Below are 15,446 nucleotides of genomic sequence, written 5' to 3'. Positions count from 1 at the left end.
AGGTGTGGGACAGCGAGCCTTCAAATATTTCAGTAATTATAGTAAAACTGAAATGCCAACAATGCCATACACTCAGATTTGGCCCAGTCACTCCTTGTTGTGATGAAGCAGTGGGCAGGGCAAATTTGAATGAAAGGCACTGCTATCTGGTCGTGGAGGGGCCTCCAAGTTCAAAAACAATTCTAAGGTGGGATCCGAGTTAAAAAAGGTGGAGGAGAACCCCTGCAAGATTTATAATAAAACTGATCAACAATTACTCTTAAAAACAGTCAGCTTATTGCTTCAACTGATTTAATCTAATTATTCAAGAGCTTAATCTTACTTCCTCTGAAATCAATGAGTTTTGCCATTTATTTCAATGATACAGGCCCTTATGTTACAAGTGCTAAGGAAAACAAGCGGTTATGTAGTCCTCGTTAATTACAGCAGAAATCGTTTGTACTGAAGTCTGACATCATTAGCTGTTGAATTGCTGTAGGCTTCAGATCTGCAGTTATGTTTTTGCTACATTATAAACACAAAAGCAAGTTTTAAGCTACAAAAGGGTTTTTGAAAATCAACTGAGGTAGACTGATAGAACTGTGTTAAGACACTTGCATTGCCCCAAACAACACTACTTCCTTGCTTTCCTGAAGACCAGTTTTACCCCCCAAAACTAGGGTTGTAAGAGAGAAAACCAAAAAGTGGCCACTACATAACAGTTATTTATGTATTATAACTTTTTTGTCCCATCGGTACACATTCTTACAATTTTAAAAAGAAAGTTCACCTTATATGCAGTATCATTTTCTAAAATAACTTGGGTCATCACCACACACAACACACGGAGTATTGAAAGAACAAGTCTGACACATCACATTTTAGTTATGAGTGCAAAAAGTCTCCAAAATAAAAGGGGTGCAAATGGAGGCGTTACAAAACGTGAACCAAACAGATTATTCTCAAACTCAGTAAATGTTTGCTCTTGGTCTCAGACCCAGGATGTCAGGTTTAAATTTAAAACCAGTCTTTACAGTCTAGTTATAATCCCTTCTCCTGAGATTTGCAATTGGAGAGGATGCCACAACTTTAATGTCACTTGCCACATGTATGGTTCTCTGCCTAAGATAAAACTTAACACTACAAGAGAAACATTTCAGCACTAACTCAGTTTAATTTTACAAATTATCAAACATGATCATCACCAGTTCCACAGTCCTTACGAAGTTAAAGTGTATTGACATGTAGGTGTCAGTGCTAAAAGGCTATTCTCAAAATCCTTAGTGACAATGTAACAAAACTGGTATACTATAGACTCTTGAGATGATTCAAGCAACAGTACTGGCAAGCACACAAGGCATTAGTTCTCCAATGTGTAGCATGCTTTTAAAGTCAGGAAACACTAACATCTTAATCATACATTGTAAACACATCCTTACATTAGTAACACCTTTGTTAATTAACAGTGAGATTTTTAAAAAGTTCTATTTGTCATTCTGTATGCTCCGTTTACTTTTTGACGTTTTCACAGAATGGACAATAAAAGTCAGTTAAACAAGTTTTACTTTCAGATTCTTAGTGCTGTAATACCTGGATTTCAAACTTTACAGGAGAATATTTGTTTTAAAATAGCTATTTAAACTGGAATTTTAACATTTCTATTGGCCTTGGGATTTACAAAAACTTCATTTAAAAAAAAAAACAGAATTTAAGTTGAGAGTCTCTTTTAGCATGGTCTCTTATTTAAAAAAACAAAACACACCCTATATGCATATTTTCAGTTTAGAAGAGCAACAGTTTAAATGCAGGACATTTCCTTGGGACTAGTGACCATTGGCATAGCTCCTCATACTTGGACATCATTCTTGAAACTGACCTAAGTCTTGTCTGGTTTACTTAATGGTAGTCATTACTTTGTTTAAACACATCTAGAAAGAAAAATAATCAGGTTTCTTACCTTGTCACAGTTGGTACCAGCTACTAAACAAGATACTTCACCTCCAAGCTGCTTTGCTGCAGTGATAGCATTTAGCGTAATGGGTGTAAGAGACTCATTTGTGTGTTCAGTGATTACCAATGTACTCTGAAATCGCTGGAGCAATGAGGCCTTAAAAAAAGAGAGAGAAAAAACGCAGGGTTAACATTAAATGTGGAAGGAACAAACAATATTTTATAATATTTTACAAAGACCACCCAATGCCTTATAGAAAGCATTTCACTTGTACAAAACTACATTAACCAGTAACGCTGAACAGACCAACTGAACTAACAGATATTTTTTAATAAAGTAGTTTGAAGGTACCAGGCACTAAGCAAGTGACAATCTTCTGAACTTCAGGCTATATACTGCATAGCCATTTTGAGAGGACAAGAAGATACTGGTAAGGACTAGTGATAATTTCATAAACTAGATATTTTAGGTCAATTGATCAGCCTGGTTGAATGCCTTAAATGGTTTGTTCAGCACATGGAAGTAATTTAAGAATTTGGATGGTTGTAGGATGAAATCCACAAGGGAAAAAAGCAGGACACAATGGGAGGGAATCAGAGGACACACTCCTATAAGGCAAGTAGATAATTATTTGCTTGAAACAATAAATATTTTTTTCAAACAAAGCTTTGACTAAAATCCTAGCGAAAGAACCTGTGCTTATTTTATTTTTTAAAAATACTGTATTCTTACTTTGCCTTTATTAATTGTTGGGAATTGTGAAAACAAACTAATTAGAATCTGAGGCAGGTTTGCAGTCTAAAGACACCATAATAAAAAAGTCTATTGGACTGTATCAGACTTGAATCTAAGTAATACATTTTAAAATAAAACGTTCAACCCTTTTCTGATTATTCAAACAATATCCCATCACAGTCCAATATGGCTACTTGAAATAATCACTTGACCAACCTACCTACTATACCCTCCAGTCATTCATTAGAACTAGTTCTGGAGTACTTCACAAATCAAAACAAAATTGCAAAAACAGAAAGAGAATCAAACTGAAATGAAACAAAGGATTCTAAACGTTGTTACTTTGTTTCACTATGTTTCACTAATACTTCAGTTTAGTTTGACTACAGCCTCTTCATACAAGAGGTTAATTTAGCCAAGCACTGGCCTCTCACAAATGATACACAAAATCACAGAACACTATTGCAGGTAGCCTTTTTGATTAACTACATGGATTGGTTGCCTAACAGAGTGCATTAAAAAAAAAACCTGCATTATTTTCCAAAGGATTTAAATCATGATATATTTAATACTCTCCCTGACTATCAACACATAAGACCACATAAAATAGTAACCAGGTATTTCCTGCACACCTAGTGCCACATAGCCTCACAAGGACAATGCACCCAAAAGGATCCTCCAAGATCTTCATTACTGTATGGGAGGGTACAAGGGAAGAGGTATCAGCTGCCTTCACAGTGCCACTTCTTACCCTTGCTCCGAGAACACTCCCTAGAGTCAGGGACCTGTTAGATTCACTCCCTCTGGGGCACCTGGGATTGGCCACTGTCAGTAGACAGGATACTGGGATGGCATGGCTGGCTCCAGGCACCAACGAAGGAAGCAGGTGCCTGGGGCAGTCAATAGACAGGAGCGGCATTCCGTCAGTTATTGGGACGACACATCCAGGTCTTCGGCGGCAAGTCCTTCATTCATTCCCTCCTTTCCACTTCGGCAGCAGCTCAATCGGGGGTTTTTTGTTTGGGTTTTTTTTTTTTTCCACCGCTTGGGGCGGCAAAAAAGCTGGAGCCAGCCCTGTGGGCTGGATGGACCTTTGGTCTGACCCAGTTTGGCCATTCTTATGTTCTTATTTATTAGAAAAATCAAATACTGGTCTATTAGCATGAAGAAAAAATACAAATTACATTTATACTATCTTTCATCCAAGGATCTCAAATAATTTCATAAAAAGGTGGGAAATAGTATTGAATTTATAGATATGTTGAGTCCAAAATAGATCTAAGAAGATCTTTTGTGCAATAAAAAAAGCATAATTGAAATTTGAGAAAGGTCATCAGCTTTTACCCTTCAAACTTTAAGGCCAAGACAAGGAGCTGGAAGCAGCACAAAAAGAGTGAACCAACATCCAAAACATTTTTCTTCTCTGATGTCACCCCATCATAGAGAGAGAGAACTAGCAGGTTTTTTGCATCCCCAGTTGGGTAAAAATACCAATACTGAGCATTTACATGTTTGTAAACTTTAAAAACCCCAATAAAAACAGAAACTCAGAAATACGTAATGCATAACTTTATCCAAACAATGTGAAGTATCATTATTTTAACTGAGGAAGTGAGCTGTAGCTCACGAAAGCTTATGCTCTAATAAATTGGTTAGTCTCTAAGGTGCCACAAGTACTCCTATTATTTTAACTCTCTAACATGTAACCTGGAGATAAAGTACGCACAGAACAATGTTTTACAAAGTTATTAGAGCACTAATTTAAGACAAAAACTAACGGAGTCATTGAAATACTAATATCATATAGCCATCCTACCACCAAAGTGCCTTACCTAGAAGGTCTTATCAATCATCCCTATTTACTTGTAGGGGAGTAAGTGGAGTTTTCCTTAGCACACATTAGAAATCAACTGATTTTGGATATAGGACCTGTGGCTGCCTAATTTTAGTAAGTTTCTTCTACCATTACCTTCTTATTTAGATATTTGCAGGATTCTTCATTCAGAAAAGAGCTCCTCTGAAATGTATGACATCTCTCGATTATTTTCCCCCCTTCCAACAAGATACCCTATCTTGCAGCGGACACCTCTGTTAATCTAATTTAAGACTATGACTGGGTTTATCAGTAGTTTCTCTATTTTAAATATATCCTAATTGGTAAAAGTAGCTTAATAAAAGTTGCATTAAGTAGAAAATTATATTCTAGAATGCCTCAAATTGGCTGTTTCCCTGATTTTTTAAAGGCACTGAAACCTAGATGACATAAAAAGAGGAGGCAAATGTGTTTTACTACCAATGGAGAGTCCAGGATTTTAGTACAGAAAGAAAGTCACCAATATTTGCAAATTCCTTCTCACCATCCAAATGGCCTCACAAAACTTCACTAAAATCAATTGGTCACAACTTCATTTCAATCAGTGGAGTCACATCCACTTGCAACAGTGGTGAATTTGGTCTTTTACATCTGTTTAGTTTCAACTGAACTGTAGAACGAATAGATTATACCTTATCCCTATATAAACAGGCCACTGGAGCTTCCTCTGCAGTTAGCAAGTTGAAAGTCCAGGTTCCTTGGCATTGTTTTGTGCTCTTATTTACAAATATACTTTACTGTGGTACTAAGGCATATTCCCACTCACTGCTATTTTTATCAACATGACATTTTATAAACTCTTTGAAGATCCAATCACTAAAACCAAGAGTCTTTTACAGCTGCAGCAAATTTATTTTCATTCATCAATGGGCTACACAAGGTTTTTAATCACTGAAAATGAGAGTCCTGGATTCCTGCTCGGAGTAAATGCAGACCAGCACAACTTTTTAGACTTTTGCTATTAGATGAATGTCTTATTTGATGGGAACCATTATTTGAAGTGAGATAAAAATACATCTCCATAGACCGATTAAGAACTCGTCAAGGATTTCCAAAGTATGAGAGGGGGACTCTTTTGCATAATGCAACATAAATTAGACCAAACAAACCTCTTGCTCTCCCTTTTCCTCACTTGTGCTGTCATAAATGATGCCCAAAACCTACCAGTAATCAATTGTTCTTCAAGTCCACCAAGGGCATGGTAAGATGTAACAGCCTTAGTTGCAGCAAGGGAGATTTGGGTTAGATAGTAGGAAAAGTTTTCCAACTCTAAGGAGAGTTAAGCACTAGAACAGGCGTCCAACCCCCCCAGCACTGGAGGGCTTTGAGAACAGGTCGGACAACCCCCTGGCAGGGATGGTCTGGGTTTACTTGGCCCTGCAGGGGATGAACTAGGTGCCCTCCTGAGCTGCCTGCCAGCCCCAGGCTGTGGCTAGGACCGCGGGCAAAGGGCGTAGAGCCCTGTGGGCGGCTGGCGTCTCCCTGGCTCTGGGTGACCTTCGGCCCAGTCCTAGTTGCGGGGCCACCGGGCCGAGCCAGGCAGCTCCCCAGGACGGACAGGGTGGGGGGAAGCCGGCGCTGAAGCGGGACCGGCCGCCTGAGCCCCGGGAAGGGCTCCAAGGGGGGAGGGACGGCTCCCCCGCCCGGCGCTGAAGCGGTGCCGCTGCTCCCTGCAGAGTGGGCCCCGACCGCCGCGCCGCGCCGCACTCACCGCCCGCCTCAGGCGCCGAGCTCCGACCGCCAGGAACATGGCGACTCCCTCCGGGACCCTCTCACCCCGCCCCAGCAGCGCGCACCCGAGCCGGCTTGGCGAGGCGGCGATCTCGCGACAGCTACTAAGGGACAACGCGACTTGGAATCCTGCCTTCTCCCATTGGCTGCGCGCGCAGCCAATCAGAGGCGGCGGGAAGTTTCTTGGGCTCTTTGGCTTCCCGGGGCGGCGCGCGTGGGGGTGGGGGCGGGATGGGGAAATGCAGCTCGAGGCGGACTCCAGGCCCGATAACACAGCAGCCCCCAGGCCCTGCCGTGGCTGCGCCTTGATGCAGCTTTGCAGTCCATGGGTCAGTGTGTGCGGTGCATCGCTCATATTCAGGGGAGGAAAAGTTAGCAAAACTAGACTTAGGCACAAATCGAGACCCCAGCTTGAGAAACGGTTAGATTCACAGCCAAAAACGTACAGCTTGGGCCAACCTACAGTCAGCACTCAAATCTGTCTGCCAGGGACGTCCTGGAGCATAGAAAGTGGGCTCTCAAACAAGATTGCCTGTTAAACACCCTTCATGCTCCTTCTACAATTAGGGTGATTAAGCAACTCAAACTCTCCATTAGTTCCCGGATACAGGCCAGCAGTTATAGCAAAACGAATATCCAACTGATCCCAGCTTTGCATATGTCCAAAAAATTCAACTTAAAATTGGGGGGTGGGCATGATCCCATTAACCACATGGATGTAAACGTCATGAAATTAGTTCTTTGTATTACATAAGCCAAATATAAAGATTCCTGTTTGTGATCTTAAGTGCACACACACAAACTTTTCTTATTTTTACATTCTTAAAAAAAAAAAAAAACCCACATACAACACACATTTCCACTGCTGCGAATACAAATGTTTCAGAACTAGCCTGAAACTTACAGGCAGAGACAAAGATGATCTAACAAACATTTCTGGCATCTTAAATAGTATCATATAATATACATGTGTGCCAATTCCATCCTGAAGGGTCTAAATATTTGTTCCCAGGCATCACTTAGGAAAGGAACCTTTGTGCTAATGTTGGAGAAGAAAGCTACACGTTTTATGGACTGGGCTCAGAAGCCAAGAATGGGAAGACTAGAATGGATTTGTCCAGCAACTGAACAAGAACCATACTATCCATGACAGGATCCAGATGGCACGGAGCACAAATGGACAACCATCTACATAATACTAAGGAACAATGGGGAGCATTAGATCCTCCTCTTGACCAGATTTAATTTAAAAAAATGATATGGTAACAAAATCTGAATCCATTTTTCCGATATTTTATTTGCATGTTTGTTTTTGCCAAGAGTTAAATAAAGTTTTTAAAGAGGAATAACACCTTTGGTATACAGACAAGTATCCAGAATTAGACTGAAATTCTTCCACGTTGTATGCAGCCATAGCAAACAGGAGGAGGAAATACTCTAGAGTAGCCTGCGGTACTGCTATTGAAGGTGGTGGGCAGCAACAACCGCCGCAGCCACTGTGCCCTCCACAATGCAGAGTATAATCAATGTCGTCACACTGATAGTTCCACCCCCTTTCCCAAACCGCTTGCCAGTTATCATAAATAGGACACCTGCACAGCTTCACAGAGCATGGGAGGGTCCAGAGCCTCCTCTCCTGCTGCTGGTCCTGTCCCAATGCCATGCACTTTGCATAGTCATTTATACCAATGCAAAGTAGATTAAGACTGAGTGTAGAATACTACCAAATCGGAATGGCAGCATCTTATACCCAGTTTGTACGGTGTAAATTGCAGAAGTGGCTAGACAGAGAAGAATCAAAACCTCTTCCTTTAGAACACAAGCAAAGGCACCTTGGTACATTTGCACAACTTGTCATGTGTCCTTCCTAGCCTAAATGTTTCCTGCCCTAAATTGTTGGGCAGCGTAGTGTTAGTGTGCATTGCAGCTTAGTATGTGCAAGTAATGTATGTTTTCCCATTAAAGATAATGGCCGGGGTCTGTTCATAAGAGCCCTGTGCCATGTTTGATCTGTGATATGCCCAGTTCGGTCCAGGTGATGTTGGCATTGCTGTGGGCCATCTTCCATTCTGTCTGAGGACTGGACAGGCCAAAGACCTGACTACAAACTATGCTGAACAGAGGAGAGGCATTAGTAAGCTCTTATGTTCTCCCCCACCCTTCCTACACATTGCAAAGTTGAACAAAGTGACAGAAAACAGAAGGTGGCTGTGAGCAATGCTCCTCCCGCCACACAGCAGAAGAGCCATGCAGCTGGCATGCCATTTGAAAAAGGATGTGGCCAAGGTGGGAAAGGATCTGGCAACAGCCACACTGAGTACCATGTTCCATTGTGAAAGCTATATATTACACAAAAACTTGTGGAAATATAAAGCTGCTTGAAGGAGGCTGGGGTAGCAGGTTAGACACCGCTGTGGGCAGAGCAGCAATTGTCAAAAAGGCTACCTCAGCACAGTGTGTTGCCATACTTTGGGGGACAGAGGGGAGCGTAGAGGCCATGGGGCTAGCCAGGGTCCATGTGGGTTGAGGCTTGGTTTCTCATAGATTGACAGCTCATCACTGCCTTTCTTGCGCCCTGCCTCATGACTGCAACACAATCCCACTGGCCCCATGGCCTAGTAGGAGGTAGTTTATTTACCTAATCATGGATCTTAAAGAAACACGGAGCTTTTGTATTTTGTTCCTCTCTGTGCATTTCTACACAAGAGGAGAATATATGGGGTATGGTTCCCAAACTGAAAAGAACTCTCTTTGTAGCCAAGTTCTGGAAGCCCCTCTAAGTTCCTATTGCCAAAACCAAGAAACCCAACATTTGTATCATAGCAGAGCCTATAGTAACTCTCTCTTGCATTTGGTATAGACTTACAGAGAAAGAAAGAAAGAAAGAAAGAAAGACACTTTAGTTCAGCTGTCCATAGGTGCTGGAACATGGGAGGAGAGACCAGACATCAAGGCTTTTTCCATACTCCAGGATCTGCCAATTGTCTTAAGTTATTTGATGTTTCAAAGACCAGTCAAGTAACACCAGCCCAGTATGGTATCCTCATTACAGAGGACAGATGTATAACTGCTTCAGCCAACGCCCTTTCCTCACGTGCAGCATTATAGTCATCAGAGGCCCCAAAATCCATTTCTGTTTTGGAGAATGGCTCATTTGCTTTTAAAAATTTATAGGTTTTTTTTTAATTTTTAAGGAGCTGAATGTATTTTACTCAGGATTATATTTCATTTAACAATATGAAACTGATTAAAGGAAAGTTCAGCAAAATATGGTTTGCATCCTTGCTCTGTTCCTGCTATATAGAGAAAACAGATGATACATAGCAATTCCAGAGCAAATGAGTCAATCTTCCTGCGACAAACTGCAAAGCCCCAGTAAAATGGTTTTGCGGAGGGGTGCTCCTCAGGAGATGAAATCCTCCCTCCCAGGCTGTATAGTGCCAGCAGATCTCACTGCAGTCATGATTGCAGGCATGGAGTTACAGCACCTTCTGTAACAACTGTGCTGCCACCCAAGGGGTGAAGGGATTGGCCAGTAGATCCACATAGACACAAATCTAATGGACACGGCCACATCCCTCTGTAACACACACCTTCTGCACCTCTCTGTGCACTACTACTGTAGTAAATCCATAGAGCAAAGTTCTGTGACACACTGTAGATCTCCCTTTGTGGATTCCTTACAGCCTGCCCCCATAGTGGAGCAGAACCACTACCCTTCAGGTAGCATATGCCCATAGAAGAGACAAGATTTGCCCTTTGGTAATGTTTAAATGTTACTTTAGCTAGTGTTTCTCTCCACCCAATTTATTTTCAATACCATTCTTTGAGAGCAACCAACCTGAGTTTGGCTTAGCACTTATACAGCACTTGCCATCTGAAGATCTCAAATACTTTATGTCTTTTTCCCATTGTCCCCATTTTACAGATAGGGAAACTGAGGCACAGAGACATTAAGTCTTCCATTTTCAAGTGGCCACTAATTCTGCATAAGTCATATATTGGCTGTCCCAGTTGAAATCCAGGTATCTCAAGCTAGGCAGCCATAATTAGTGGCCATGTTTGAATCTATGGACCTAAGTGACTCCCCCAAGGCTGCATAGCAAGTCATTAGTAGCTAGGTCTAGAACACATGTCCCTTGACTTTCACGTATACTTAAAGGAATTCTGATATGGCAAAATTCCATACCACATCATTAACATTGCAGCTTCACTCATATTTTTAAATAGCTATGTCAGTGTTTGTAAGATGGTGTCTGATCTATTTTCCCGCTCAGAACAGCCTCTATTTAGTCACAGAACAGCTTCTGTTACAGAGTAGAAGAACTTCTATTACAGATCAGCATTCTAAACACACAGAGCCTGATTGTGATCTTGGTTACACCAGTGTAAACCCAGCTTCCATTAAATTATTCCAGCTTTACAACTACATAACTGAGATCTGAAACAGGCCCACTCTCCTAACAAACAAGATTAACACAGGAATCTAATTCATAGTAAGGACCATACAAAACTCTGCACTTTGTTCTGAGGGCCATGATACTTCCCAAGCAATAATAATATACATTAGGTATTGTTTTGCTTTTTACAATTTCCGAGTGGCAAAGGGATGGATTTAAAAATACATTAAGCAAAATACTCCCCGAAAAATCTGCATTGTAGATCTTTGAAAAATGTGGTCACTGAAATCCTGGAGAGACTGACAGTAGCCTCTTCACTTAAGTTACAAATCAAGCAATCCATCCAGCAGTACTAAGAGCTTACGGATTTGTAACACTACAGGCTTTAAGATCCTGAAATCAATGAATAGTGCGTCACAAATACAGTTTCTTCCTTATCATTAATATTCTTAGTATTGTTTAACCATTTCACTACAATGCATATTTTTCCCCATAGTGTGAGAGGTTTGCAGCATGTTGCTGATTTATCCTAGAAATGCATTTCTATGGCACCCGTCACTGTGATCTCTCTCAGACAAGTGCAAAGCACTTCAGCTTTCCCACAACCTAGGATGTAGTATATCACTGCCAAAGTTCACCTTTCCACATGTCTTTCATGGCAGATGCCAAGAAATACTACAGATCCTACTGCAGAATGTGTCCGTGCGTATTCAGATATTTTGTATTGCTGGACAATTAACTTATGATGATTGTAAAGGCGAATGAGATTTGAGACAGCCATTATGGCTATACAGCACATCCCATTTCCTGGCTCTGGTGCACTGGCAACTGTATAGAGCCCATGACGAGGGCTAGAAGAGGCAAGGCTGGAGTGGACTGTGCCCTGCCAATCTTGGCTGATCAGATTGTCCCTAGGGGACTCTTCCAGCCAGCATAAATTAGAGTAGCCTCAGCATAAATAAGTTAGCCTTAAAGTTACTATAACTGGCTCAGTGATGCTAAGGAACCAGCCCTCTAGGTTTCAAGGCCTGTTCCCAATTCTCTAAATTCTGGAAAGAATTCACCTCAGAAAAACTGAAAAATGACCAAAGTCATCACCAGGCCTGTTTCTCCTCTCACACTGGTATGCATAAGAATAACTTCATGGAGCCACAGTGCTATAAAATTGGGGTTAAATGAAAATAAGCACCCCTGATTCAGGGGTGAGGCAACTTCCTCCCATCCCTTCAGAGAGCTGTGTCTTAAAAAGCACAACTGAGCATCCTATAGAGGAAATGTGACAAATATTGTTACAATTGCTTTGGAAAATATTCTTACTTAGAATGCAGAAATCTAATAAAAGGAGCAAAGATAAATTGAGTATATGGTAAAGATGCTCTTTGTGTACCCTTTATTGACTAAAAATGTTTTTAATTAATGTATGTTTTACTCATTAAAGCATGGCACACCCCTTGGTAATCCTATTGTAAGCCCCTGACTCCCCCCCAAAAAATTAGCTTTCACGCTGCAAAAGCAGAAGGCATATGTTGTGGAATCTAGCCTTTAAAAGGAACAAGTATAGGTTTAGAGTATTTTTGTTTTTATTAACTAAACTATAAGGAAATTAACATTAGATCAATTTTGGTCACATGGTTATCAGTCCAGATAACAGTTCAGAGTAAGTCAAATTCTTTCTTTCTATGCATCTGTTTAATAGTATAAAGTATTTTTGATCAGCAAACTGCTGCTGGCAAACTCTAGGTCAGATTTCAAAGTAAAAGTGCCACAGATCTAGAAAATGACAGGCTTGATATTATATTTTTTGCTTTTAATGTTAATTTAAAACCTGACTAGCACCTCAAATACATTTAATCTTTATTGAAACTGGTTTGATGAGGATTACATCTTGATGCACAAAGGAAGTCTGTATCACTTATGGCTAGTGTTTTATAAAACTGTAATCAGGTAGGGATTATATCAGCATGATCCACATGAGCTGAACCATGACAAAAAACTTTATTCTATTTCAACTCCCACATAATGGGTGCTGATAATAAAAGGGTAAAACAAAGTGCACAGGGACCAATGAAACTGTGGATTCAGAATCCATTGCAAGTAGAAAACATTTTTATACATTTAGGAAAAAAAATGATTAATTAGTGGAAGCAGCCCTGTGTATGGTGCATTGTTATCCAGGATTATTTCATTAGGATCTGCTGACCCAATTTCTTCATTGTAAAGGGAATTACATTTTTTCATACTGTGAAGTTAGATCAATATGGAGGATGGCTCAAACTTGTTTAAATATAGTAAGTTAGTGAAAACACAGCAAAAAACCCTGCTCCAGTAACTTTATTATGTCCCACAGGGAAAAATGAAACAAGAATGGATACAAAAAGTATATATGTTGGAATTAAATTTTGGTTCATGTAAAATACAGAATTCCTACAAGACATGGAAACCAGCAATAGGCTTAGTAAAGAAGAGGACTGATTTTTTGTTTTTAAATAGCAACACCACAGTTTGGTATGGGTCATCCTCAGTTTACTGTTTCTGCAATCATGATGAGTATGGCTGACTTGGAGATAAATTAAAGAGCTTCATTCAGGAGCTCTACCAACAGTTGAAAGGATTCACCTACTAATCTGTCAAAATCCAATAATGTTAAAACAATCAGAATCTTCTTACCACTCTTCTGAAGAATTTAAAAATTGAACAGACAGCATCTGCCTACATGACACTACAGGGATGAGTCAAAAAGAGAGCAAGGCAGCAATGCACCATGAGAGATGACAAAAATAGAGGAATAATAAGTGACCCAGAGTTACTAGACAAGGTAATTGAGGATAGTTATTGCCATAATTTAAAATTATATTATCCCATTGCATGGAGCAGATAATAATTCTGTTGTCGAATCATTTGGTCCCCAACCCTGAAAATACTTATGCATGAGAGTAACTTTACACATGTGAGTAATCCCATTGTGGCTCTACTCACATGTTTAAAGTTACTCATGTGCATGTTTGCCATGTCAAAGTGCAAATATTGCCCATATATTTCAAGCCTTTTTCATTTTTTCTAAACCAGTTAATATTGATCCTTCCCCACTGGCATTTATTTCTACAGTGTATGAATATTGAAACATAGAAATGAAATGTTATTTGACGACAAATGTTTTTAATTAATGTATGTTTTACAGATGCATAGAAAGAAAGAATTTTACTTACTCTGAACTGTTATCTGGACTGATAACCATGTGACCAAAATTGTTCTGTTAATTTCCTTATAGTCTCTCTCTATAGGGCCTAATTGTCTTCTCACTTGCACCAGTTTTACACGGGTGGAGCTCCACTGACTTAGTCCTGATTCACACCAGTGTAAGTATAAGTTTCAGCCTGTCTTACAACTAGATTCCTTTATAAAAAGATATTATCATGATATAATTTATGATGCCCTTTATGGCATCTTTCAATCTGAGTAGATCAGAGCAATTTACAATCTTTATTTAATTAACCTTCACTACATCCCGTTGGGGTTGGGAAGTATTATCCCCATTTTACAGTTGGGGAAACTGAGGAACAGAGCTGTCACTTGCCCAATCACAGAGAGCTGGGAACCAAATCCAAATTTCCAGGCCCTGCTCGGATTACTGTGCCACACTGCAGTTTCCCTATAAATGACACTTCCTAATGAAGTTCTAAATATTGATATTCTTCTGGATAATTAGATAAATAACAATATCAGATCATGTTCTCTTTTGCATATTTTCATAAATGAGCATTACCTGGGAGTGAAATCACTAGCCGTAATAAAGAGCCTGCTCCCATTGAAGTCAATGGTAAAAATGGTTCAACGGGAGCAGAATCAAGGCCTACTAGGTTCTGTAAGAATGAGTACTCGTGCTCAAGAGTTAAGTGATCTAGCTGCAATATTGCTAGAATTGTTAACCTTTTTGGAAGTGAAGGCTTATGTTTAAAAAACAGATGGAATCTTCCTTGAAAATATTTGTTTTCACACTGTTTGTAATGCAATTTGCTTGGGAATATTTATGCTTCAGTGGCTTGATAGAAAGACAGCCATCTCTTCCTGTCTGCAGTGACAAAGCAACATTGTCAACTTAGACTTTTGGCTGTACGCTGCCATCGTTGTGTGTGCAGAGCTACCATTGAAGTTAATGGGAGCGGTGTGTAAATTTCAATGGCAGAATACACTGCCATTATTTTTTAAACACATATCTGCTTTTTATGCCTATTACACCGCTAAAGAAGAATCTGCATGCCACTCACTATTCCCTATTCACACTATCCTGAGCCTTTCCCTGTAAAGCCAAGAACATTCAGTCTATGTACATGATGGCCTCATGGGAATTACACCTTTTGTGCTTGCTTCCAAGCATTTCTGGAAAGCTGACTTCCAAATTTCAACCTAGGAAATAATACTTCTGCGATGAGTGCAGGAGTCACAGTAATTGCCTTATTTCTTTAAAAGTTATGAGTGATTGTTGATCCATTTGTTTTTGGATGGCCAATTTGCAACACCATAAACAGGCCCCATTTTCCAAAAGCAAGCATTCCGCTCTGTAGAGCATCGGACCCCTTTATAGGGTCTAAGGTTGTTACTCAAGAATTGAAGCAGCCAAAATCATTAGTCATTTTTGAACACGTAGATCATGTTTTGCATTTCCTTTGGGCCTTCCATCTGTAGATCTTAAAGCACTTTTCACTTTATTAATGAGGGAAGCATTATCACATGCCACAGGTAGGTCTAACTATAAATCTTATTGTACTGATGAGAAATC

At 40.1% G+C, this 15,446-nt stretch overlaps 1 protein-coding gene across 2 annotated transcripts in view; it reads right to left on the bottom strand.

The window, feature by feature from the left end:
• ETFA (electron transfer flavoprotein subunit alpha) overlaps positions 1 to 6,360 on the bottom strand; it is a 45,740-nt gene extending 39,380 nt beyond the window's left edge. Inside the window, exons 1-2 of one of the 2 annotated variants that reach the window (XM_073303515.1) lie at positions 6,250 to 6,360; positions 1,937 to 2,086 (exon numbers count right to left, since the gene is read on the bottom strand). In XM_073303515.1, the coding sequence (XP_073159616.1) occupies positions 1,937 to 2,086; positions 6,250 to 6,288 (189 nt within the window). In that variant the 5' untranslated portion in view covers positions 6,289 to 6,360. The remainder of the gene's footprint in view (positions 1 to 1,936; positions 2,087 to 6,249) is intronic. The other variant, XM_073303516.1, reaches the window with a different exon arrangement.
• Positions 6,361 to 15,446: the final 9,086 nt, after the last annotated feature.

The sequence above is a fragment of the Lepidochelys kempii genome, chromosome 10 (genome assembly GCF_965140265.1).
Source record: "Lepidochelys kempii isolate rLepKem1 chromosome 10, rLepKem1.hap2, whole genome shotgun sequence".
In the NCBI taxonomy this organism is placed as follows: domain Eukaryota; kingdom Metazoa; phylum Chordata; order Testudines; family Cheloniidae; genus Lepidochelys; species Lepidochelys kempii.
Note: the sequence above shows the minus strand (reverse complement) of the source record. Positions and strands in the feature narration are given on the sequence as shown.